Source organism: Meriones unguiculatus, chromosome 18 (genome assembly GCF_030254825.1).
Source record: "Meriones unguiculatus strain TT.TT164.6M chromosome 18, Bangor_MerUng_6.1, whole genome shotgun sequence".
Classification (NCBI taxonomy): Eukaryota; Metazoa; Chordata; class Mammalia; order Rodentia; family Muridae; genus Meriones; species Meriones unguiculatus.
In genome coordinates this window covers 16,798,272-16,824,689 of record NC_083365.1, presented here as the reverse complement: position 1 = coordinate 16,824,689, position 26,418 = coordinate 16,798,272, and the positions used below count along the sequence as shown (strand labels likewise).

At 43.7% G+C, this 26,418-nt stretch overlaps 1 protein-coding gene across 5 annotated transcripts in view; it reads left to right on the top strand.

Annotated features, from left to right (window-relative positions):
- The window catches only part of Slc12a1 (solute carrier family 12 member 1), a 76,531-nt gene extending 51,281 nt beyond the window's left edge, over positions 1 to 25,250 (top strand). For all 5 annotated transcript variants that reach the window (XM_021631298.2, XM_021631296.2, XM_021631295.2 and 2 more), the window contains 8 exons: positions 1,891 to 1,973; positions 8,306 to 8,449; positions 12,682 to 12,813; positions 13,020 to 13,131; positions 14,779 to 14,865; positions 21,174 to 21,309; positions 22,967 to 23,034; positions 23,990 to 25,250. In XM_021631298.2, coding sequence (XP_021486973.1) covers positions 1,891 to 1,973; positions 8,306 to 8,449; positions 12,682 to 12,813; positions 13,020 to 13,131; positions 14,779 to 14,865; positions 21,174 to 21,309; positions 22,967 to 23,034; positions 23,990 to 24,125 — 898 coding nt within the window. In that variant the 3' untranslated portion in view covers positions 24,126 to 25,250. The remainder of the gene's footprint in view (positions 1 to 1,890; positions 1,974 to 8,305; positions 8,450 to 12,681; positions 12,814 to 13,019; positions 13,132 to 14,778; positions 14,866 to 21,173; positions 21,310 to 22,966; positions 23,035 to 23,989) is intronic.
- The last annotated feature ends 1,168 nt before the right edge of the window (positions 25,251 to 26,418 follow it).

Here is a 26,418-nt window from a genome sequence, read left to right as displayed (position 1 = left end):
GGCTTTTACAACACATTAGCAACTGATCTTCTTGGTAGTAAAATTCAACATTGACTAAGGTGGCCCAAGATTGCACTAGTATAAAAATGAGTAAGTCTACCACCAAAGAGAAGGCAGGTAGAAGGCAGCCACACACCTGCCCTGCATTTCCTCTCCTGGTGTTTGTTGTTGCTTAGAGTAAAATACACTGTTGTTAACACTGGGCTTTGGTTACAGCTGGGTAATGTTTCACTACACTCCTTTCAATAAAAGGTTTTAGATGTCTGTACCATTCTTAAGTATGGTTGGTTTTACTTAGAATCTTTTTGAAAGAAAGTTTTTGATGGTGTTTAAAACAATGAAGTTTTATCGTCTTTCAGTTTGTTGAGTTAGAAGTCTAACACATATCCGACTGTACCCGAATCTAAGTGGATAAGACTAAATTGCCCCTGGAAGACTCTAGCGCAAAGTCCTACCTGGCCATTCCTGCTCCCAGAAGCTGCTCACGAGTGGACGCGGCGGGTGCCCACGTTATACCAATGCCAACCTCTGCTGTCTCTCAACTTCATTCTCAAGCACCCTTGCCACTCTATCTGGCCCAGGAAGGTTTGGCAGGATACTCTCCTCACCTCAAAGCTCTTGACCTAACCATATATGCAAAGTGCCTTTTGCCTTATGAGAAAATGGAGTTATAGGTTTTAGGAATTAAGGTGCTCTTCAAAGCCATCAATCTGCCTATGAGAGAATCAACATCTTTTATGTGAAACCAAGTGTCTAGTCTTTCATGATCAACTTTACATAGATTTGCTTATGAAGAGTTCTATGTTAGAAGACATCTATTTTGTTAAGTGAAGATACTTTATGTGTTGAACTTTAGTGGATACTTCTATAACAATGAACTTCTTCATAGCATCCCCTGAAAGTTCAAGTCGAATTCTTATTGGAAGCTTGTTGCTTATGGTGCCCAATCACACACAACATTGATGCTGTGTCCTGTCAGGGTGGCCTGACCAATCACAGACTAGAGTGAGCCTAAGGAAGGTTAGCCTGACCAATCACAGACAACATTGATGCTAAGGAGGGTTGGCCTGACCATAGGACTTCCAGTCCTCAGTTCTGCCAACCAGCGAATGGGAACTTCCAGAGGGAAACATTTAGTTAAGACAAATAAGTAATAGGCTTGCTTTCAGATGTACAACATGTACTATAGGAGCTGAAATAAACCAAGCAGCTCTTCCTTCTTTTCTATGTATGCCCTTTAATCTCCTTAGGCTGGTGCTGAGAAGGCATCAGAGCCAACGCCAAGTACACAGGATTCCCAGAGGGAAGCGCTGTTCTGACGCTCCTGTGCTGAGTCCACAACAAAAGTTCGTTTTTGTTGGTTGACAGGGTTTCAGCTACGTAGGCCTGGTTGTCCTGGAAGTCACTCTGTAGACCAGGCTAGCTACAAACTCAGAAATCACCTACCTCTGCCTCCTACCGGAGACATTTTAAACCATGAGCTTGGTGTCAGGCATCCCTGAAGATGGCTTCCCAGTGGCTGATAATCAAAATATTTTTCAATCTATAAATGTTCTGTTTTAAATATATCAGATTTTTTTGATCACTTAATAACAGATTAATTATTTAAAGGTATGTAGAGAGATCTTAACCAAAATACCTAGCTGGTGGATCTATTTGAACAAATCAGCTTCAGAGTGAATCACTTATTTACCTCCACCCAGAATTTTTTTTTAAGACACAGAGCAAGAAAAAACAAACGCCCGAAAGACATCAGCTCTTAGCTACATTCTAAAGTGAATGTTAATAGCCTCATGGCATCAAAATCCAAGAGATGAGTTTAATGTTTACCCCAAGTGTGAATGTTGAAGAAAACACTGGCGACACTCAAAATGTTGCTTCCTCTTTCAGCGATGCCTTTGACTTTGAGATCGGTGTGGTCATAGTCAGGATCAGCCAAGGGTTTGACATTTCTTCCGTTCTCCAGGTACAAGGTAAGCATTTCCCGTGCCCGCTCAGCAGACGGTGAAGTGTTCCGGGTGGTAAGGTCAGAGCAGCGCTCAGTGTGCACAGAAAGATTCCACCACAGCCCACCGTGTGTGCACCCCACCTGGGCTGTTCCGTAGCTAACACAATGGCCATGGCCTTGGCCTTGGTAACCAGAGAGGTAGACTAACCGAGCACAGTCGATGACTTTGCTTATTGCAGTACTACAAAACCAGCATGGAGGTAAAGACCTCAGTAACGTAACTGGCATGATACGGGTAGTCGCAGTAGAAAAGATTTCTCTAGAATTATAGTGTTGAAACCCGTGTTCGGATCTTGCTTAGGCAGCTGTATGGTTGAGGTGTCATGGGAGAAACTTTCTCTGTCATTTCCGGGAGACATGCTCCCACAGCAGACTCCCTGGTCCTCTAGCTCTTACAACCATCAGGCCACCTCTTCCGAGATGCTCCCTGAGCCTTGGATGCAGGAGTTGTGTTGTAGATGCATCGTTGGGGCTGGGCACCTCACGATCAGTTATCTGCATGTTGATTGGCTGTGACTGTCTGTAATTCTCCTCACAAACAGAAGCTTCTTTGATGAGAGATGAAGACTACGTAAGTATACGCCCAGTGAATGAAGTTAAGAATTATGCTGTTCCAGTAAAGGGGCAGTTGTAGGTTCTCCTCTAAGAGCCATGACTTAACTAGTCCTGGGCAGAGCTATTGGCTAAGCCTCCAGTACCAGGTATGACTTCCCTCTTGTTCAGTGGATCTTAAGTCCAATTAGACGGCTACGGGTTACTGCCAAGACATAAGTGCCATTATTGCATCTTTAGGGACATCTTACCATGCTGGCATTGTTGCAGTTCATGGGCATCAGAGCTGGGTAATACTGCTGACTGCTTCCCTCCTCTGGAAGCTTTTACAGTAGCTCTCTGAAAGCTAGTCCTCCGGGAGGAATCTCCCTGATCAGATCCAACTCAGATCCTCCAAGGCCTATCTCCTATCTACTTGGATTTTTTTTTTTCTTGGCTTTGGTGCTGTTATGAAAAATGCAATTTGTATTTAGATTTAGATTTTATGCATTTGCTTTGTGTATTATGTTAGTCTTCAGGCTGATATATGAGATGAAAAACATCACATCCACCCTTACTTCTCCAGGCGCCAAAGCATTTCATCAGTTTATTTCTGTGAGGCAACTGCTAGATTCTATAGTGTTCCTCCAAGAACCTTGGCACTGAACTATAGCTCCTTTAAATTTGCCAAAGAACAACTACTATTTAGATCAACTTTGATGTTTGAAATATTTCTGCTTCATAACCAAGAAAGGGAAAACACAGTTAGATGCTAATAAAATAATTATAAGTACCAACTATCTAGGTAAGCAGAAATGCAGTGTCACACGAATACACAGAGAAACGTGTGAAAAAAATCAGACAAGCATAATGAAAGAAATTAGCTTGATGCCACAGCTCCATGCTTTGTTATGAAGCTTTGGTAATTTATGGCACAAGCTTCATAGTAGATTTTAGATTAGAAGAAACAAACTGGCAGTTCATTATATTATACTGTAATACAGGGCTTAATAAGAGCCTGATAAATCTTCAGCATTGCATTACAGTATGTTAATGATTATCATCATAGCTTTTCCAACATGAGCACCGCAGTGTCATCACAGACTATAATTTAAGGGAAACATTAGCAATTCAGAGCCCATATACTACAGTTAATAAAGCAGTGAGTAGAAATCAGCTTTCTAGGTAATTTACCAGCTAATGGCAGCCGTTTCTGTACTGTGTCACAGACTCCTATGAGAATAACTTTTTGTATAAATAAGATCGATGCTCATAGCATTGTAACTTGTTCCCTGCAGCAAGTCACCCAATACTGATGACTAATACTTCTTCTTAATAAATTAATTTATTGCCTGACAACATAAAAAAAAAAAATGTGGCATTTCCTATTTTTTCGCATCCCAGAGGTATTTAGCAAGTTTGCCAATTGCAGCAAAGGATCCAGCTTGCACTGGTAGGAAACAAAGTGATCGAGTGTGATTCGCAATTGAGTACCCGGTGTAAGTACTGCACGATTTATGACCCACTCAGAGCACAGTGATACTGCTGTGTCTGATTGAGTGGCTTTAGCAAAATAAAGACAGATGGCCGAGCAGTAAATAATTGCTTGATTAGAAGGCCAAGACTGCGGGACTGCTTCCTGCCTTCAATCCAGCCTGACTTCACCTGGGGTTCAGCAGCTGATTCCTATGAGCGTCTGTGGCTTCAAGTTGATTGACCGAGGAAGGGGTTATAATTTAATAATGAATGAAGAAAAAAAAAAGAGGCCGTAAAATGGGAGGGCAATATGGCTACCCTCTGGCTTTCTCTGCTCCTCCTTCTGTCGTCCTTAAGACTCAAAGCAGATGGTAAATTATAAGCCCCTAATGACATCTTTTAAAAAAAAAATGACATGTTAGAACACATGAGGCAATTTTGACAGCTGAATTAAATTTCAAAATACAGTCTCTCTGGTCGGTTACCAGGTGGTCAGTTTATGAAGCACTTGGGAACACGGTGACCACTGTTCAAAGCAGTTTGAGTATCTGGTCTCACTAGATTTGTTGGGATGTGCAGGAAGAAAGCTATTCAAAACCTGCTCTTAACTGACAACTAAAGGTTGTCTAGTCCCACCATTTCAGCCTTGGGATTCTCTCGAAAATCTAGAAAAGCGAAGGGCAGGCAGGTATCATGCTTGGGTCACTGAAAAAGAGTGAAGAATGAAAGTTCTCAGTCTGTGGCTCACAACCCCTTTGTGGGTCCAATGACCTTTTCACAGAGGTCGCCTACACAGATATTTTACATTATGAGTCCCAGCAGTACCAAATTACAGTTATGAAGTAGCGATAAAAATAATTTCATGATTAGGGGTCACTCCGGCATAAGGAACTATATTGAAGGGTCACAGCGTTAGGAAGGTTGAGAACCACTGATGAAGAAGAATAAACAATAGGATGCAGTGGCACGTTCCTGGAATCCCAGTACTAACAAAGCCAAAGTAAGAGGATCAGGAGTTGAATGAAAGCCAGCCTAGGCTACACAGTGAGCTGGAGGCTAGCTGAGCCTACCATAGACTCAAAGACAGTGGTGGCCGGGGCTAATGTTAGAACTGGGTGCAGAAGCCGAAGACACAGCACTGACTACGTGACCTTGGACATATCACCTGAACTGTATGTGTCCAAGTTTCCTTTATAACAAAAGGAGACCTAACACCAGCATGCACATGTGAAGACTCTGTAATTCCTGAATAGTCAAAGTGTGGCTGTAGCTTAGCATAGGAGCAAAGACCCATGATCCCAGCACTTAGAGTAAGGAGGCAGGGGTTCAAGACAGCCTCATCTGCGTGAAGACTCCTAGGCTACAGAAGAAGACCCTGTCCAAAAACTAGCAAGCAAACAGAAACAGTAGTGATGCTGGCTGTGGCTACGGAATGAGTAATCTTCTTTAATGTCACCCCCATGGCTCCCCTGAATCACCTCCTCCTTTGTACCTGACCGTTACTTTTGCAACTCAGTTGGCAAGTAATGTTTTTGGCAAAGTCTTAAATGTTTTGGCAAAGTCTGCTCCTCATTCTCCTCTTGATTTCCAGTGCAAACAGAGGTATGCAGTACACGAGGTAGAATTCAAAAACCAGATCATCAAAGGGCCACTGCTGTTTCAGACTTCAGTGTGAGGTGTGGCACGGGATGGGATGGGGTATCTCCGATCTTCCACAAAGTTAACAATGAATCAAGAACTCTAACGAAAACTTGAAAGCTCCACTGTGCAATGGAGACGGCTCCACTGTGTGGTCCTGAGACCCAAGATGGCTAAGCAAGTTGACCTTAGCCTTGAGAACGGCCTTTCCAGGCTGTCTGCTCTCCAAGGAAACGAATGAATTTGAATCACAGGAGCAGACTTTTCTGTGTCTCCTGGGCTTGGGGTTCTGGGGTTTGCTTGTCCTAGAACAAACTGTGGGAGTCTCTTGGGGTGTGCACAGACGGCAGACTCCTTTTCAAAGGAGGATTTAAACCATCTTTGCCCAACCAGAGCACAAGGGTCCTGCAGTTAATAGCTAACAGCAGGGGGTGCTGGAAGATGTCAAAGAAAGGAAGGGAAGGAACCCCTCCTCCGTGAAGTCCTATAGCTGCCTCCCGGAAATTCACAGGTAGGCTCCTGGAAGAGAATGTTTTCCGAGGCAGCCTCCTCCTCCGCAACCCAGATATTTAGAACCATCAGTGGAGGGTGTGGCTTGGCTTGGCATCCTGTCCCCTTTGAAGAGCCTGGCAGTTAATAGGACCCACTGTAACGTGACGGTAACAAGCCACAAGAAGGTCTTCCGTGCTGCGAAGCACTCTGACTGACAGCCAAACTCGCCTCTTTGTACTTAAGGTCCCGGCCTTGCTCGATGACAGTCACACAAGTTATTTAACCTTTCTGACCTGTGGTTTCTTTGTCTACAAAATGAAGAGAATGATAGTAGCCATCTCTGAACTGTTTGGGAAGAACTGAAGCACAGTTACCCAGTGAGTGGTTAAAACAACTCCCTGCCTTCTCGAAATACTTGGTCTGCTTTGCCTGCGAGGACATAAACACCCTGCCTCCCGAATGCGTCATTGCTCTGTTCTCTGAAGCGCCAGGGCCCGCTGCTGCCTATTCTCTTTATGAAGCTCCCGGGGTAGGGAAAGGAAAGTGTTCTGATTCCCCATCACACAGGAGGTCTGAGGACAGAGAGAGCGAATGGCTGAAGTCGCACAAAGCCAGCCACTGAGCTCCACCGGGTTGTGGCCCCCACTGCAATGTAGATTGCCCTCACCTTTTAATTTCAGGGCAAGCGCCACCTGCCTGAACTCTAATACCACCAGCCTTGTTTCCCAGCCTTCCCGTGGCCGCTCATCATAAGAACCTTTGAAGCTCTGGGGAAATCACATGGGAGATTTGACTCTAAATCTCATGCCACTGGTGAAAGATTAATTGCTAAGACCTGGAGAGGGGCCAGGTGGCTCTGTGTAGCTGGCTAACAGCAGCATCCAAGGGGTGTGACTGTCCTGACAGATTTAGTTAACGTGGAATCATCCCTTCACAGATCGCTGAGACAATGGGTTCCGAGGTCGACATTTCCAGAAGCCCTAGCAGGGTTTTATGACACTGACTCTGTGCTTTCTCCCCTGGAGCAGGGCTTCTTTCACAAGGCTGGATTCTCTGCAGGCAATGAGAGAGGAGGCCTGACGGACGTTCAAGAATAGGCTTGTTAGCGCAGCACTGTCACGTGACGGTTTATAAACTCTTACTTGCTAAGGTCAAGGAGGGATTATATATTATGCTACATTATGAGAGGGATGGGGAGGAGGGAGAGAGATCAGCTAGGAACTTTTCCAATGCAGCCAGAACCCAGAAAAGCTAAAAGGCAACAGCTTGGACAATGGTTCTGACCCTGCTGGAGGAAATTTTGCATAGTTTGGCTCTTGGTTTAGACTCAAGCGTGACTTTTCAGCCACCTGAACTTTGGCATTCTCCCAGAAACCACGGCTTTCATTCTTTGGCTTTGGTCACTCAAGCCATAAAGGGATTTTAGAGTTTTTTTGGTTTTGGTTTTTTGGTTTTGGTTTTGGTTTTGGTTTTGTTTCCACTTAAGACACATAATCAGTGCTGGATATTTTGTTCCCTGCAGTTTGTATTCAAAGATGAGAGAAGTTGATTATAAGGTCTGGTTATCTTTGTGCAACAGGCCTCCATCTCCTTTGGCCTTTTGAGACAGAGTCACTTGTGTGGCCCAGGAAGACCCTGAACTCCTGGACTCTCTGCCTCCACCTGCCAAGGGCGCAATTGCATGTATGCAGCAGGATGGCCAGGCATCTTCCTGTAATTCTTGCTCTTGGTTTTATGTTTCCATTCAGAGGCCTTGCTATGCGCAGATATGTGCCCAGCACGTGCCCAGCATACCGCTGCCCATTGAAAGTCTTACCTGGTAACTTGATCATAAAAGTCAGTGATTTAATAGTGCTGGCGTCTCACTAGGCCAGGCTTCCTGGATGATGGTATAAAGGTATTAAGTAAGAACTAGCCTTTCTTGCCCTCACAAATAAAAGCCCCAAGACTTCATGCGTGGAGCTATTTTCCTGAGGTAGCTGTTGCTACTTCCTGGATACAGTTTACTGAAATCATTACTTTTTAATGATCAGAACAACAACAACCATTGCATAACCATCTTATTGCATAATTATATGAAATGCCAGACTGATTTAGAAGATTGTCCCTAGAAATCTTGTTCCTCTGAATGAAGTTGCTGGCCATGTCTACTCTCTTCAGATGAACTGGAGAAACTGGAACAGGAGAGACTGGCTCTGGAGGCCGCAATCAAGGACAACGAGGGTGAGGAGGGCAAGGGGGGCATTCGAGGCTTGTTCAAGAAGGCTGGCAAGCTGAACATCACCAAGCCGGCCCCTAAAAAAGGTAAGCACGTTTAAATCTTAACAGCACCACATCAGGATGAGCACATAGCTGATCATCACAAAGGGGTCAGAAGAAACATGTAAGACCCTGAGTACGGGCAGACACTGAAACACCTCTTCCAGGCAGGCAGCATCAGGAAGCACTCTATGACAACTTACTGTAAATAGATATAGATATGATCACTGTAATATATATACTGTATATGTATATATTTTATATTAATTGGAGTGGAAGTTACCCTGCGATTATGCAGACTGACCACCTCAGAATAGAAATGCCTGCTGAAATGGAAAAATAGAAAATTAAGAACCAATAATGCCCATAAATTTTACCCATACAATCCTTACCTTGCAGATGGGTCAGGGGCATATGGTTGGCTAGTGGGCGAGGCAAAGGGTAGAGCTAGGGGTTCCTTGAATTCATTCTCGTTACTAACTGGAATGAGACCGGCAGCTTCGCTCACACTGATTTCTACCTGTGGTTTCGGTTTAGTGGTAAGCTCATCTCTGGGTGTCCGGAAGACATCCAGAGGACAGCAGATCAAAAATGAGAGAATGTGTTTAAGTTGTAGAAACGAGAGATTTATTTATTTACTTTTGAAAATTGCCTTCTTCCCTAAAGGAGAGTGTTTGCGCGTAATGAGGTCCACAGTGACCTCTGCTGGTAAAGATTCAGAATACACACGGAACCCGCGCTGTTAGACCAGAGCCAGGATCCCTACTGAAGCTTTGGTCTAGGGAGACAGCCTGCTCCAGAAGACCACTTCCCGACTTGTAAATAGCTCCAATTCTATTGGCTTGTGCTACTGTACGTGCCCCAAGACTGGAGTTTCACCCGTTATATGAGGATGACAGAAAATACGAACACAGTTTCTATCCCACAGGCTGTGTGAAGCTTAATTTTTCCTGCTAAGTTTTAAAAAACATGGTTTGTTTTTCAATTCACACGTTTGTGCCTATGAGTGTGCGTGCCAAAAGAGGGCAGCAGATGCCCTAGAGCTGGGGTTACAAGCTCCCTGACATGGGTGCATGGCTGCTGGGAACTGAACCTTTGTCCCTTGGAAGAGCAGCACTCTTAACTACCAAGCCATCTCTCCAGCCCCTTCTCATGCATGGTGGCATACACCTTTAATCCCAGGACTTGGAAGGCAACGGCAGGCAGATCTCTGTGTATGTGAGGCCAGCCTGGTCTGCATAGTGAGTTCCAGTATCCCCAGAGCCTGTCTCAATCAATCAATCAATCCATGTACCCATCCGTACTCCATACTTAACATATACATACCATATAAATATCTGTATATGTGTATGTATGTATATATATGTGTGTGTGTGTGTGTGTGTGTGTGTGTATTTCCCATGAGATATTTGAATCTTGAAGCTGGAGCTGGTATAAAATTAGTAATGAGGGCCTATGAGATGACTGAGCAGGTTAAAGCGGCTACCACCTGGCCTGGCAACCTGAGTTTGATCCCTGGGACTCATGTGGTGAAATGAGAAAACTGACTGGCCCCCAAGTTGGCCTCTGACTTCCATATGCATGCCGCGGCACACATGTGCCCACACATACACCCATGCGAAAATAAACACATGCTTAAAATTTGTAATTAGCAGTTTTATCTGTAATATTAATCTCTACTAAGTGACAAAACCTGGAAAAGCAAGCGAAGTTCAGAGTCAAAGCTCAACCCCTCCCCTCATTCTCATCGAGAGGAGAGCAGGGCCGTCGTTCATATAGGCAAGGCTTGTTTGTTCTGGCAGTCTAGTCCTCCATCACAACACTTGTTTTGGTAAAAAGACACTTCTGAACGCCAACCTGCGTTGGCGTTCAGAAAAACAAAGCCAGACTGTTGTGTGCTCCAATACCTAAGAATTCAAACACTGCTCTACAGGAGGCCTGCGCCACCACAGGCTTGAGGTGGCAGCAACTCTTTTGAGCTCTACATCACACCCGAACCTGCAGGCTCTCCTCCAGTCGCTTTGATTTGCATGGAAGTAAGGCCAGAGTCTGGCCCAGTCTACAAATAAATTTACTTTCTCTCTTAGCAGTCCTAACGATATTAAAACATTTTGAGATAGTTGCTTTAGAATTGACAGGCCCATATCATGGCAACAGAAGAAAGACTGAGCAAAGCATCTTCAATACCGGCTAGATAAGAGGCGGCTCTGCGGGGGCGGGGCTCTGCGGGGGCGGGGCTCTGCGGGGGCGGGGCTCTGAGGAGGCTGCCTCTTTGCATTAGATTCACAAAGTAACCCAACTCTCAAAGGCAAAAAAAAAAAAAAAAGCATGCTAAAGAACCCCGGTGACAAGTGTTAGGACATAAGCCTGGTTTGCCTGATTCTCCTCTGTATCCATGTCAGAGTCAAAAATTATTAAATGTGACACCGGAGAGATGGCTCAGTGTCCAAAAGTGCTGGCTGCTCTTCCAGAGGACCTATGTTACAGTTCCAGAACCCTCATCAGGTGTCTCACGACCTGTAGTTCCAGCTCCACAAGGACTCAATTACCTCTGTCCTATGTGGGCACCTGCATTCACGTGCACAAACACACACGCACACAAGTAAAAATCATAAAATAATATTAAACAAATTAATAAATGTTTTAGAAAACCGTTAAACACTCCTAAGCATTACATATGCATCCATCCTTAATTATAACTCAAAGCATTTTTTTTCACTCTATGTGTTTTTCATCATCATTCACAAAAATTCACACGTCAAATCCACTTTAGGTTCACAGATCTCTTGAAGAGGAAACAGATCCAAGTCAGGCTAGTGAGAGAAATAGGTAGAATTTAAGATGTGTACAGTCCCTGGAAAATTGAGATCTAGACCTTCATGGGCCTTACGCCAGAACTGTGCTTGAGTGAACTCTCCAGTGAAAGGATAGTTTACATCTGTGTGTGTGGGTGGGTACATGTATGTGTGGCTAGATGGAGGTGCTGTTAGTACATGTGTGGGTCGAAGCCTGAGGACAGCCTTCCTTGGCATCCTCAAGAAAGCTACACACCCACTTTGAGGCAGGGCCTCTCATGGGCCTGGAATTCTCCAGGCAAGGCAGGCTGGCTGGCCAGTGAGGCCAGCAATCCATCTCCCCAGGGCCGGGATTGCACGCATATGCCACCATTCATGTCATTTCACGGGGCTCTTTGAAGCCAACACTTGGACAACCAAGCGACCTCCCCAGTCCTCTCTCCTCATCTCTAGAAAAACCAGTCACCACAGGTTCTTATTTAAAGTAAACCTGAAAACATTTGTTCCGTTCTGAAATTTCAGAAGGTTTGGGGACCGAGTTAGCATTGTCACATGCTGCATTCACAAATGGGACATAACTGGGCTAAGACATCCCACAGGAAAGCTGCTTTTGTAGCTCTCTTCTTTTTGTTTTTTGTTTGTTTGTTTGTTTTTTGAGACAGGGTTTCTCTGTGTAGCCTTGGCTGTCCTGGACTTGCTTTGTAGACCAGGCTGTCCCTGAACTCACAGAGATCTACCTGCTTCTGCCTTTCTGAGTACTGGGATTACAGGTGTGTGCCAGCACCTTGATAGCTCTCTTCTTCTAAAAAGAAGTTTTGTTAACATATACAGAATTAAGTTTTATTATAGTGTTTTTCAAACAAACTTTGTTTTTGTTGGGTTTCCCCTTTGTCCCCATCTGCTCCTTCTCTTGTACCATCCCTTTCCCTAATAGCCTTCTTTCCACATACATGTCACGCGTGACATTTTGTTCTGCCCTCCCAACAACCATCCTCATGTAGACACTTCTTGTTATTTCATAATCTTCTGAAGGAAACCAAAACAGAACAAAAAAAAAAGCACCTTAAAGGAGGAAATATTTCCTTTGGCTCATGATTTCAAAAACCCATCAGAATGGAAAAGACAGGCTTCATCTTTGGCAGCAGCCAGAGGCAGATGCTGTTCACAGCAGGCAAGACCAGAAATCATACAGGCCCTACAAGCAGGAGCCAGGCTCTGACATGAGGCCCGCCTCTCGCCGAACTACTTTCTCCAACCAGGCTGAGCCCCTTAAAGTATCCTCAGTCTCCCAAAATAGCACCATCAGCCAGGATAGGCAGGGGGAACCCTCAAAATATAAGCTTGTGGGTTACCTTTGAAGTGTAAGCCACCACACGCCTGAATTATAATTCCATTGTGGTGATAAGGAGAAGAATCTAAAAGTAGCCCACCGTTTCTGTCCTCAAAAGACAAACAGAGGCATCACTGTGTCCTCCATTTCAGACGGTAACATCACCACCATCCAGTCAACGCATGTGGGGGAGTTCAATCAGAAACTGGTGGAGGCCAGCGCCCAGTTTAAAAAGAAACAAGGAAAAGGCACGATTGATGTCTGGTGGTTATTTGATGATGGAGGTAAGCTGTCCAGAATGTCCCCTGGGGAGCAGAAGTCCTCCTATGTTATTAAATAAAGTGCTTGTATAGGAAAAGGACGTCGGCTTGAGAACCCAATTCCTTACTTTCTGAAGGCTATAAATCATTTAGCAGTTATGATAATGGGAAAGAATAAAAATAATGCTCTCATTTTTTTTCTCTCATCCTTTATTTTCTCTTTATTCCAGGGCTAACACTTCTTATCCCATATATCTTGACTCTCAGAAAAAAGTGGAAAGACTGTAAATTAAGGATCTATGTTGGAGGAAAGATCAACCGCATCGAGGAGGAAAAACTTTCGTGAGTAATCTGTGGCGCAACTTTCTGTCATTCTGAGGATGGGCTGATCTATTGCTTTAATTTTCAGTGCTTTAAACGTCTTTGAGATATCTATCTGGGTGTGATGGCACATGCCTTAATTCTCAGCACGTGGGAGGTAGAGACAGACAGATCTTTTGAATTGAGCCCAGCCTGGAGTTCATAGGGAGTTCATGGCCAACCTGATCTATATGTTGAGTTCCTGGCAAGCCAAAGCTACATAATGACACCCTGTCTTGAGAGAGAGAGAGAAAAAGAGAGAAAGAAATAAAAGAAGGAAGGAAGGAAGGAAGGAAGGAAGGAAGGAAGGAAGGAAGGAAGGAAGACAGGAAGGAAGGAAGGAAGGAAGGAAGGAAGACAGGAAGGAAGGAAGGAAAAAAGGAAGGAAGGAAGGAAGGAAGGAAAACAGGAAGGAAGGAAGGAAGGGAAAGAGAAAAAGAAGGAAAGAAAGAGAAAGAGAGAAAGAAAAAAGAAAGAGAGACAAAGACAGGCAGAAAGAAATCAAGAAAGGAAGACACTTTTAATTAAAGTTGCATCATGTATCTTTGTAGTTTTTCACAAATACAGCCACTGGGAGCCGGTGCATACATGTGAGAACAACAAACATCCAAGAGCAGGATGTACTCATTGCTGTCATGGGAAACCTAGGGAAACACCATTAGCAGCTGTCGGTCCTGCATGGCAGATTTAAGTCCTGAGCTCCATGACTTCCAAAAACGTGCACTAAAGATGGGACTGCCATTCCATCAGTTTCCATAGTTTCTTCTCCCTCTCAAAAGACTGTAGTTATGGCATACCCACATTTTATAGCAAGGAGATAATTACATTTATTTACTTTCAATGAAAATGTTATAATGCTCATATAATAATATTGCATACATTAATTGCCCTTAAGAAGTGGATGGGATAGATAGAGAGAGAGAGAAAAAAAGAAAGAAAGAAAGAAAGAAAGAAAGAAAGAAAGAAAGAAAGAAAGAAAGAAAGAAAGAAAGAGAATAACAAACCGAACTGGAAAAACTCAAATGGTAGGTCTAGGAGTCTCTGTACCACCATTACAAGATTTCTATAACTTTTTGTTAAAGTTACCAGTTTCCAGGGGAGAACAACACTTAGCCATTCACTGTGACTACAGTCTGTGGGCAAGTTTATAAAACCTCCCAGCCAGAAGAGTTAGCGCGTCTGTCTCGCGGATAACATTCTCTCTCATAAAGATGAAGGCAAAGTTCCCTTTGCCCTTTCAGTTTTCTGGTATCCACTGGGCTTTCTTCTCTTTATATCTTGGATTTTATTTTTATGACAAGGTGTCCCTGAGTATGTCCTGCTGGCCTGGAACTCACTCCACAGTCCAGTGTGGTCTAACTCACAGCCCTCCTGCCTCGGCGCACTGAGATGGCAGGTGTGTGGCTCGCCGACTGCCTGCAGGGGTTGCTGTATGTCTTCTGCGGAACAGCTCGGCTCCCACTTAACGTCTCTAACAAGTCTGTTGATGCAAATCGAAACTGGAAAGCCTCTGCCTGAAAGCTACACTGATTGCTTTTGATACCTTAACTCAAACACAAAGACACTTTTGAGTAATTACATAGGCACTAGTGATGTGTGTGTTTCTCTCTCTCTTTTTTTTTTTTTCAGAATGGCTTCTCTACTCAGCAAATTCAGGATAAAATTTGCAGACATCCATATAATTGGAGACATCAACATTAAGCCAAACAAAGAGAGGTATGAATTGTTTAGCAAGCTCTGCTGACCACCCCTGCTTCTCTCTCATTTTTTTTTTCGTGTTGCTTAACAAAGGATGAAAATGTAATGCATTTACTGTAATGGCTTCATGACAGGTATTAAAGAAATGCTTCTCAATAACTATGACACAGAACCACCCAGGCGGTTTTAATGGAGAGAAGAGGGTCATGGTGAGAAACCGAGGGAAGGGGCCCATCCCAGGGCTGGTTTAGGTTTTAGGTGCTACAGGGCTCAATGCGTGGGGCCTGTGAACTCTTGACGGAACACCTAAAACTACCTGAGACCTAGGAAGGTGATTTAGAAGCCCCGCTCCCAGGAAACAGGAAGCTGGCAAAGCTGAAATTATCACCTAAATGTCTTCAGAGTGTGGCAGCATTTTAACCCTTATCAATTGTTGCATTTATCAATTCCATTATTATCTTAGCCATTAACAAAATGCCATAGGCTGGGCAGCTTGGCCAGCCGACACTTGTTTCTAAGTCCTGGAGACTGAGCAGTGCCAGAGCAGGGTGTTCTGGGATATGCACCTGTTAAGGATGATTTTTCTAGCCTGAAGATGGTCCTATATGTCCTTATAAGGAGGAGAAAGAATTCTGGTATCTCTTTCTCTTCTACTAGGGCACTAATTCCCTTGTGGGGCCATCGTCTTTTTTGTTTGTTTTGTTTTTGAGACAGTTTCTCTGTGTAGCCTTCGCTGTTCTGGAATTCACTGTATAGACCAGGCTGACCTCAAACTCAGAGATCCACTGTCTCTGCCTCTCAGGCTCTAGGCTTAAAGGCATGCGCCACCACTACCCAGCAGGGCCACCTTGGGACTCTAGGTAAAGCTAAGTGCCCCTTAAAGGCCCCACCTCCAAACCTCACAACTTTGGAGCCTTAGGCTTTACCGTGTGAACTTTAGCATACCACAGACCTTTCAGCTGGTGGCAATGGTATCACTCTTATCACAGGTTATTTCTTCATAGGATATCCCCAAGCTGCAAGGATATTGCCTGTTATCTTGGTCAATTATAAATTAAATGAACTGCTTGGGCTTATCATTTAACAATTACAAGAAGTTTTCAGTTTCTTGTAGTAAGTTATATTTACTGTGTCTTGTGGATACGATGTAATATGTTTGTCTTAAAGTAGACTGGAGCCCACATAGCGGGACATGGAGGTTTCTGTATGCCTCGGGTCCTACAGTCAGTCCCGTTGTCCCTTTTCTGAACACAGTTTCTGCTTTCTCTGGCAATTCTTGACAGGCTCTACTTTTGCAATCTCCAAATCTTCTCACTTCTTCCTTCCTTGAGGTATAGTGTTTCCTAGAGGAACTTGATAAATATCTAAAAATATTTAGGCTTAAGGTGGCCTTTGTTGACCAGATAAACTTGAACTCTTGTTTAGGGTGTCCACGCCTGGCTAAGGTTAGAATGCTTTGTGAAGCCCCTTCACCCAAAGAAAGCTGACAGTGACAGGGCTAACCAGACATGCTTTATGGCATCCCCTAGTGTCACACCTACCTCCAATGCCTGACATGCTTGCGCTTCTGAGCTCACAGGCATATAAGTAAAACAGCAGGTGTGCGATTCCCCTTGGTAAGTAGAAATACTGTTCCGATCCAAACTGGATTGTCGTGCAGTCTCTCTTCACTTGAAGAGTACTGCATCAATACTTTGTGGCATTTTCAGTCCTGTGACCCAGTAGGCTCATTGTGTGGTTCTGGTTGGGAGAGATGGATCCTTCATAACAGAACAGGCAGAATGATTCTCAGCGTGAAGCCCTTAGTGGCAGGGTTAGCTATCATTGTATGTCAAGGCTGAGCCGCCTTCCATGGTCTGGAGGATAGATACTGCCTCTCTTTAAGCTCCTGTTCTACGCTGAGCACAACTTAGCCCCCCCGCCCCCCCCCCCCAGTTTTTACAGTAGCAGGATTTTTCCTCATTATTTATCTTCACAAGTAGGTATTTCTGCCTCAACTCCCTCGTCTTTGTACTCCTTGACCTAGTTTTCTGTACCTGGGGAGTCCTGTTTTTTCCTGTGTCACCCATCCTAGCCTCCACTCAGCTGCGGCAGCCACCACCCTGCGTTCTTAACCTTGCTGTTCTGAGCATGTGATACGTTACATTGATTAAACGGCCTCTCTGTTCCGGGAATACCTACTTGTCATAGGACAGACACACATCATCTTACTACGCTGAGCCTTGCCCCATGCTGGCCTCTTCTCGGGGCGTTTTCGTTTTTGTCCTTGTATGAAACTTTATTCCAGACACCACTGGTATCCCTCACACAATGCCATTGTCCTCCTGCAAAGAGAATGACTTTTCTTCCTCGAGAAACCAGTAACTGAGGTTTCAGAGTTTCACAGACTTTCTGCTGTATCAAGGTTGGAAAAAAAGACAGGGAGAACGCATCCATCCTTTACTAAGGTGAAATAATTGTGGTGGCCATTCTGTACTGTCGTGAGAAAAGAGGCCATCTGCCAGAAGGCATGTGCAGAAAACCCATCTCTCATCCCTCTACCACACTTTGGCCATATTGCTTTGTAAAATGCCATGCACCCTGCTGGCAACTCATGTCCCAGGATTTGAAAATAGCCCTAGTTTAGAACAGAAAACACTCATTTGGTCCGTGGCACCCATGGCCTCTGGTAGCAGGTTGGGCACATTTGTATTAATTCCTCTGGGTGGTCCAATCAAAGAGAGAAGGCTCTTGTAGATGGACGCAGCCCCAGGCCACTGAGCTAAGCCAGCGAGAGAACATTGCCCTAGTGGCTGGAGAGCTGGCTCAGTGGTTAAGAGCACTGGCTGCACTTACAGAGGTCCTGAGTTCAGTTCCCAGCACCCAAATGGTGGCTCACAACCAATCTATAACGGATCTGATTCCCTCTTCTGATATACATAAAGACAGAAAACTCGTATACATAAAATACATGAATAAACAAGTCTTTAAAGAGGAAGAATACATGAGGGCTGGAGAGATGGCTCAGAAATTAAAAGCACTGGATGCTCTTCCAGAGGTCCTGAGTTCAATTCCCAGCAACAACATAGTGACTCACAACCATCTATCATGAGATCTGGTGCCCTCTTCTGGCCTGCAGGTATACATGCAGGCAGAACAATGTATACATGATAAACAAGTAAGTCTTTAAAAAGAGAGAGAGAAAAAATACTGTCTCAATTTCAGCACCCAGGGTGGTCTTCATGAAGACTGGACTTCCTTTACCACCATTAATAACTATCCCCAGATCACTATTTTTTTTCTGGCTCACCTGGTGTTACACAAGGTAGAAAACATTTTGTCGGTCATTTGCTTGTGGAAGGCTAATGTTAAATTATCTTTCAATCACCTTTGTGTAAATCTTTGTGTTAGTTAGCCATGTCTGAGTCTTTTTGGCACAGAAACCTTATCTCTAAACACGAGAGGGGCAAGGATGAAGACATTACAAATATCAACTAAATGAGAAAATAACTGTGGCTGGAGAAACATAGGACATATTGTGGTTAGATTCCATTTTTATTGTATAAACCAAATGAAAAGTCATGGGCCAAAGACAACAGTCTTTATATGGAAGTCAAAAAGAAACTGAACACAATTAACTAGATAATTTAGCTTAAAGATGCTAGATCCTAGAGTAGCCAAAAAACAACAACTATAATATATTACTGTGCAAGAGAGAAGCTTATGTGGACCAAAGAGAAAGTTTTAAATTAATATCCTTTCTTTGAAATGAAAATACATCATTTTCCTCCTTACCATTCCTCTCTCAGGGAGAAAGTTTTATGCAGTTAAAACAGTGTTAAACTTTGGTATGAAAAGAGCAGTTATTAGTTACTTTTAAAAATATTGAATTAATCTTCGTTTATATTTAACAACTGATATTACAGATATGGCTGAGAGTCCATTAAAAGGTATTTTTTTTAAAAAAAATCACTTAGCACCTAGAAAGATGGCCCAGCATTAAGACCGCTGGCTGTTCTTCCAGAGGACCAGGGTTCAATTCTTAAGACCTGCATGGTGGCTAGCAACCATCTAAGACCTCCAGTTCCAGGAGACCCAACGCCCTGTTCTGGTCTACCTGGACCTCCGGCATAGGTGGTGCATAGATGTGCAGGCAGCCAAAACACCGATGCATATAAAATAAAAATAAATAACTTTTGTTTTCAAGCTTAATAAAGAAAAGAGAAATCAGGTAAGTGAGAACAGAAACTATGTCCTGCTTTAAGATCACCTGACTGGGACGGAAAGGGGACAGCTGGAGACAAGAAATCAGCGGAGGAACGGGCAAAGACAGCCTCCTCACAACAGTGTCCCTTAGCACGTTCCAAATGCAAGTGCGAGAAAACCTCATAGTGATTTAGATGACAGAAATGATTGTCACACACAATTAAGTACAAGTGTAGGCTGGCTTTTGGATAAACAACCTAGAAATTACACTTTATAACAAAGGACTGGTTCTCTTTCATTCTCCCTTTTCTATCTTCTTGGGTAAAGTTTATTTAGCTCATAATAGCAGGATGACCGACAGTAACAAATAGGACTGCATAGTTGTTCTTGTGTGTTCAGTAGGAGAGAAAGTGGCTGTCCCTAATCATTGAGGTCAGCTTGCACTCCATTTAGAATTCGTTGTCCCCTCCCCCCGAAACCACTGGGCCATTGATGGTAGGCACCATAATATCAGGTGTGTATTAGTTCAAAACTGTCTTGGAAAGCGTGGAAATATGCTAAACTGGTTGATGCTATAGACGGAATAGTTCTCACCACGGATACTGTGCAAACAACCACTGATTTCCACTCCACTCTGCTTCTTGGGAAATCATTTTTACGCTGTACTTTCTAGCCAGGCTCCAGATGAGGTGCAGAGCAACTCTGGCTCTACCAGAAGAAGAACATGTAGAGTTTAAACAGTACTTTCCTTATGGAAACCAAGTTCTGGGCCTGGTCAGCACCCTGCTGCCCTCGCCTTCCCAGCGCACTTCACACACTCGGGCTCATACAAAGCTCCCAGTGGCCAGGGTAACTACACTGAGGACAATAGAAGAGCTAGAGCAATAATCCAGGCTCTGAGGCCAGTGCCTGCATGCCGCTGAGTGTCATCACAGCCCTGTAAAGCCTTACACCGTTGGAAGTAACAGCAAATGGAAGTATTGTTGAAAGAATAATAGGGGCACCATCAATTCTCTTGCTTGTCTGTCTCAGTGTGAGTCAGCGTAATAGAAATCTACTGCATTCAGTATCTCTTCTGTCCTGTAACCAAGGCTTTACCGGCACAGACAGACGATTTCACTCCTTTGTAATCTCCGCACTTTTATCTGCAAATTCTAAATCTGGCCAACTGATGAGATAATTAAATTCATCGCTTTGTATTTTTGATTTCTTAACCACAAAGCGTATGGATTCTAATTATCATTCATCCCATAGTTACTAAATTGTAAGTAATCTAACTTATATAAAACTAAAGAAAAGTATTCAGAGCTCTGAAGACAACTCCTTCCATAAATTATAAGCTTTGCTTTGTGCTGTGGTTTGAAGAATAAATCTTAGGAGATTATCATGTAAGACAAGAATGAGATTCTCCTCGCAGTTTTTAAATGTTCCATAGCTCACACACACAGCTTCCTGCTTTCTCAATGATTTATTTTTGGATGCCCTAAGATGGCCTCAGATTTTTAGGCATTAAATGTTATTGATTTTCATCCTCTCACTTAACACAAACATGAATAATAGTCATTTGAAAATCTTAGACAGCAACATCAAACACCAGGACAAGGACATCATTATTTTCAGCAGACATTTTTGCACTAGCACTGTTAAGCCTGTGGGAGCCCAGGCTATTTTCCTATCTGCCCAAAAGCCTCCTGACAGGATGGCCATTGTTAGTTGACTGCAGGTGAAAAGGGACCCCAGTTTGCAACGAATAGAGGTCATCTCTCAAGTACAGAAACTGATAGGTGCCTCCCACTGATCAGAACAACAAGCAATTAGAAATTCAGATGTGGGCTTAGGTGTCTACAGCACAAATGGGTCTTTAACTCCATTATGCAGAAAACATAGCTGTGGAGTAGTTACTATCCATGTGGTCATGAATTAATAATATTGATGATCCTTGCAAACTAACAAGGCCTCAAACACACCAATGCTTCCTTTGACTACTGCGGGAGTACTATGTCCAAGGTTTCCTTCACAGTAAGTTCCCGACGGAGATTTCTCTTAAAGGATTTGCATACCATTCAGCCCTGATTCCGAGCATCTGTGAAATAATGAGTCCGTTTCCCACTGTGCAGCCTCCTTTACAATTCCAATTTCAGCTGGAAAGTCTTTGAAGAGATGATTGAACCTTATCGGCTCCATGAAAGCCACAAAGATTTGACCACTGCTGAGAAATTAAAAAGAGAAAGTCCATGGAAAATTACAGATGCAGAACTGGAAGCAGTCAAGGAAAAGGTGAGGAATTGCCTTCCTTCGTTTTCACTGTTACTGTCTGATTAGGTGAAAGGGGAATCAGTGGTTGATTTCAAAAAATTGACACTCCTGGTCAACCTGCCTTACTCAGCATCCTGGCCACCTGCATTTCCAGGGGCTTTTCAATCATATTACTGGATATAATTATTTAGAAAACACTTTCTTTTTTTTTTTTCTAGAAAAATGACCTATTTTTAAGTTAACAAAACAAGGTATTGGTCCATATTGTGAGGTTTCCTTCAAAATTTATTTTTCTTAAGCAAAAATAACTTAAGTCATTAGGCATGCAATATGGATAAAGGTAAATTGACCCATAATTTAAAGAATAACAAAGACTTTTAACCTGCTAAACAGAGCTGTGAAAAACTAACAAAAATATCTCTAGAAATTTATGATGTATTGTTTGGAATGACAAACACTACATATTATAAACATACAGATGTTGTGCCTGGTACTAGCAAGACAGCTCCCCGGGAGTCTTGAGTTCAGTCCCCAGGTCCAAATGTGCAAGCAGAAAATAGAGTCATAAAAAGTTGCCCTCTGACATCTGTAGGCACACTGAAGCACTCGTACATACATCACACACAGACAGGAATGATAAGACAATTGTGTGTGTGTGTGTGTGTGTGTGTAAGTTGCATCTGACACACAGTTGTAATGGGTGTGAAATGATGAGCTTTCGAGGATAGCATCACAGCCTGTAATCCCAGTACTCTGGAGGCTAACGCAAGAGGATCACAAATCCCAGGCCCTCTGAGGGAGACAGAGAGCAACCAGAAGTTTCTCTCTGGCCTGAGCTTAAGATGAAGTGGGGGGTAGTAGTAGCACTGATGATGATGATGATGATGATGATGATGATGATGATGATGATGATAAAAAACAGGGATGCAGTTTTAAGTACAAAACTCAACATCTTAACTGGACATTAAAGGACAAGGGCCACAAAAGCTTGTAAACTACATTAGGATCTCAGCTGGGAGACTTAGAGGAAGAACATAGTAAACCCTTCCAGCATGAGTGAAGACAATCCTGAAATAGAACAATAAATTGTACGTGTGATTAAGTACCCAGTGTTAACAGAGACAAAGCATATAATTAAGCAACTTAGACATCTGGGATTGGATATGAACCAGTGAAATACAAAAAAATGAATATTATCCTCATCACTGTAAAATAGTTTTCCAGTGAGTTTACTGGTGGCTTTTTACTTGAAACCTGTCCCATACTCATATTGTCAGGGCGCTTAGAGAAAACAGAACAGGACAGAACCTATCTTCTTAGGCTATCAACGGGATAGCAAGATTCAATTGGTTGTCTTAAAACGAAAGCCTGTTCCCAAACTTTCTCTCTGCACTGGTCTTTTCTTTTTGGTTTTGCACTTTGTCTTATTTGCTCTACACCCCTAGAGCCTGATAAGCTACCATCTCACAGTGACAATCCAGGCTCACCCTTTACATTTCTAAAATTTCCCAGGAAGCTTTACATTAAACCTTTGTTTTTAAAAGTACACCTGTTTATTTTTAGTAATTACTCTTTAAAATGATATCTTCTGCTTGTCCATGACTTGAGGTGGGAAGGTGAACTCTCATTCATAACTCTGGTAGACCTGCGCTCACCTCAGTGTAAACTCTGTCCCCAGAGTTACCGCCAAGTTCGCCTGAATGAGCTCCTACAGGAACACTCCCGGGCTGCCAACCTGATCGTGCTGTAAGTTAAGATTGGTAGGAAGAAGGGGTAGGATGACTGGGCTGCCCAGTGGGCAGATGTTTTTAAAAGATGGGTTGGACCATATGGGAGTTGAGGCAGTGAAGGAAGATAAACGTCAGCCTAAGATGGGGGAGGTGGGGTCCTGGGATTGGGAGATGGGGTCTCAGGAATTGCCTTGAACTTGAATTGCCTACAACTATCAGTCCTACAACACTCATGGGGACAGGAGTGTCGGACTGAAACTACCCTTATGGTTCCATATGGACCAGGCTCCAGGAGCCTGGAATGCTGAAATTCCCTCCCAATAGCCCAAGTGGGCCACAGGCTCACGGGCATCTTTCTTGGGTGGGAGCTCCTGAGCTGTGCATGTCCATGGCTGACCCACAGAGTTCCCTGCAGTGTGGGAACACACCACCAAAGACAAGGGGCCATGAGCTTTTCCATTTTCATTCCTTAGCTCACGGTCCCACTAATGTTAGGAGTATGCCTACTGAAAAAAAATTGCTCAAGAATGGGGAAATGTCCAACGATTTCATTTTTAACCCACAAGCCGACCTATGTGTGAAGATACGTATCTTAAAGCATGGTATAGCCTTGGAAGACTGCCACTTCTAATGCCCCCAACTCCGGTAGATCTTGGAGGGAAGGGTAGCTTCCTCCATAGGGCAGATATCTTTTGATTACATTCTTTATTTAAAGTAAAATCAGAAGTTACGATTTTATTTTGTCTGTATAAAGATTAAGCCATTTTTCTCATGTATAGATGTTTGCATTATCTGGAAAATGCGTCAATTTTATTTCTGTATTCAAAATAATAATAATTGCAGTGCTCTTATTTGAGGGGGAACATGATCAACTTTTCAGGCTGCTGGTTATTGCTAATTCAGAAGCACAGATAATGTCCCTGCTGGCTGTAACTTTCTCTTCGGTTTTAATTTTTCTTCCATGTCATCAGGAGCCTTCCAGTGGCAAGGAAAGGATCTATATCGGATTTATTGTACATGGCGTGGCTAGAAATCCTGACCAAGAACCTCCCTCCTGTGTTACTGGTTAGAGGAAATCACAAAAATGTCCTGACATTTTACTCTTAAAGCATGAAAGATAAGAAATACCTTGGTGTGTGAATAATTATGAAATACATCTCGTACTTTGTGTTGTAAAACCTCATCCATGAATATACAAACCTCTGGAGGCTAGCCTATCCGATTCTACATAAATTTTGTCTTTAAAAAAAAAGTTATTAATGAGAGCTTTTCCCACCAGCTTAAGAAACATCGAAAGCCATGATGTTGCTAGAAAACTATTTTGCCGTTGTTGCTTGTAAGCAAGAAATTAATACCTGGCTGACGTGCTTATAGTCCTTGCTAATCTGGATGAGCGCTCCAGGCAAATTTAATCTCTTGTTTCCGTGGTGTCTGCTGTGCGGCCCTGGTGCAGGCCTCAGGCCCACAGCAGGCTCTCCATAAACGCTGACAGGCCGGGAGGGTGACTGCAGGTGGCTATCACAGAAAAAGAGCCACTGGGTCAGCGGCACGATTCTGCTTGGCCTCCTGAGAAGTCTGTGAAGATTTAAAAATCAATAACGGAAAACGTCAGGAAGGACCAGAATCTGCAAAGTGTTCAGAGCAGCTGCCTAAACAAGGCTTATTTAATGCAGCAGATAGTGAGCTTACCGGTGACCCCTGCTAACATGTAGCTTACATTTGCTGCTAGCTGGAGCCGTCTTAGTGAGGTGAGAAAGAGATGCATGCTCTGGTTAAATGAAATAGAGCCGATTCTTAACATAGAAATATCAATTGTCTTCCTGGCTAAGTATTTTGAAATCTCTGCCTTGGTACTATTTTGCTTATTTTTTTCCCCTCTAATTCTTTGCATAGATGAAATAAAAAATAAATGCCTCATTGAAAAATAATCTCACAGATTTCCAATCCACTTTAAAATTATATCCAGACCCTACTACTTATTAACTTTCTATATAAACAGTTACGTGGGCTTTAAAGAATAAATAAAATATGAATGGAGACACTTGTAAAGTTTAAGACTACAGGTGCTGATTTTTCCTCTTCTTGTTAGTGTGTGTATAATATTTAATCACAGAAAAAAAATTGTTTATCCGATAAATGGCTTGTTTTTGTTTTTTTCTTGGCCTATTTTATGACTGCTCTGGGGAAACACGTTGGGGCAAATTGACCTGAAATAAAAATCACTAAAATTTGTTTGCTTTGGCAAAGCAGCGTGTTTTCCTTCTGTGTCACTGAAATCAACAGCGCTGTGCAATGGTAACGTAGGTATAAAACCCAAATAGTGCATCCAGTGGGGGCGCCCTGTTTCCCGCTGGAATTCAGGAGGAGCGTTTCTAACCGTGGCTTTGCTCTGAGGCTGACAGACTCCCTGCACTTACTCACCTCAGCCTCTCAACCCCCTGGCTCTGAACCCTAAGTGAGTCTTGACCTAGTGAAGAGGACCCCGCTTCCTCCGAAATCCTGGAGCGCGGCTCTGGGAAAGGCGACAAGTCTGTCAGCGAACCACGCACCCTCCTCACAGGGACCCCTTGCGGGGCTGAGGGCCTCGGAGAGGAGGAAGGGGATGGTGAGCAGTGATGTGGGGGCTGAGGACTGGGCCAGAATGCTCCTTCAAAGTGGCCCCAAGAGGAGTGCCCGGGCTTTGTGCTCCTGCCTGGTGCCGGCGCTGGCTGTGGGCTGCCCATCACGGGCAGCAGGTTCTTCTCTAACAAGGCTGGGAAAGGACGTCATCCTTTCCTCCAAGGGGAGTGTATAAACTAGAGTGAAAACAAACCCAAACCAAAATCCTTCTCCTCCTGAGTTCAAGTCTCCACTTATTAATGGGGCCCATTTTCATACCCTAAAGGACAGGTCTAGCCTAGGTTGGTCTGTTTGGGAGTGGTTTGGGTTGTTGTTTTGTTTTTATTGGGCAGGTAGGGTCATATCATTCAGGTTGAGTTCAGATGATCTTGAGCTTCTGCTCTGCCCGAGTCTACCTCCCAAGGACTGGAGCTGCAGTCATAGGCCTTCTAGTTTCCTGGGCACTGGGGTCGGACCCCAGGCTTCATGAATGCTAGCAAGCCCTCCCCCAGCGGAGTTCCACGGCAGCCCTGCCAGGCGGGCTTTGTAAAGTGCATTGACCCCAGGTCTGAAGCTGGCACTGCCCCACAGCGCTTTCGTCAGCTCGGGACTGTCTGAAGACACTGCACACACGGCAGAGCTTCACCGTCTTCTCCTTCCTGGAAAGGGGTGCCGTTACCCACACGACTAACGTGATCTCAGTGTCTCCCTCTACCTCTTCCGGTCTCTTTCTGTATCTAGACAGTGCGTCACTGACTGCTTAGAACGTCTGCTCCAAGTCTCTACGGTGAGCAAAAGGTTG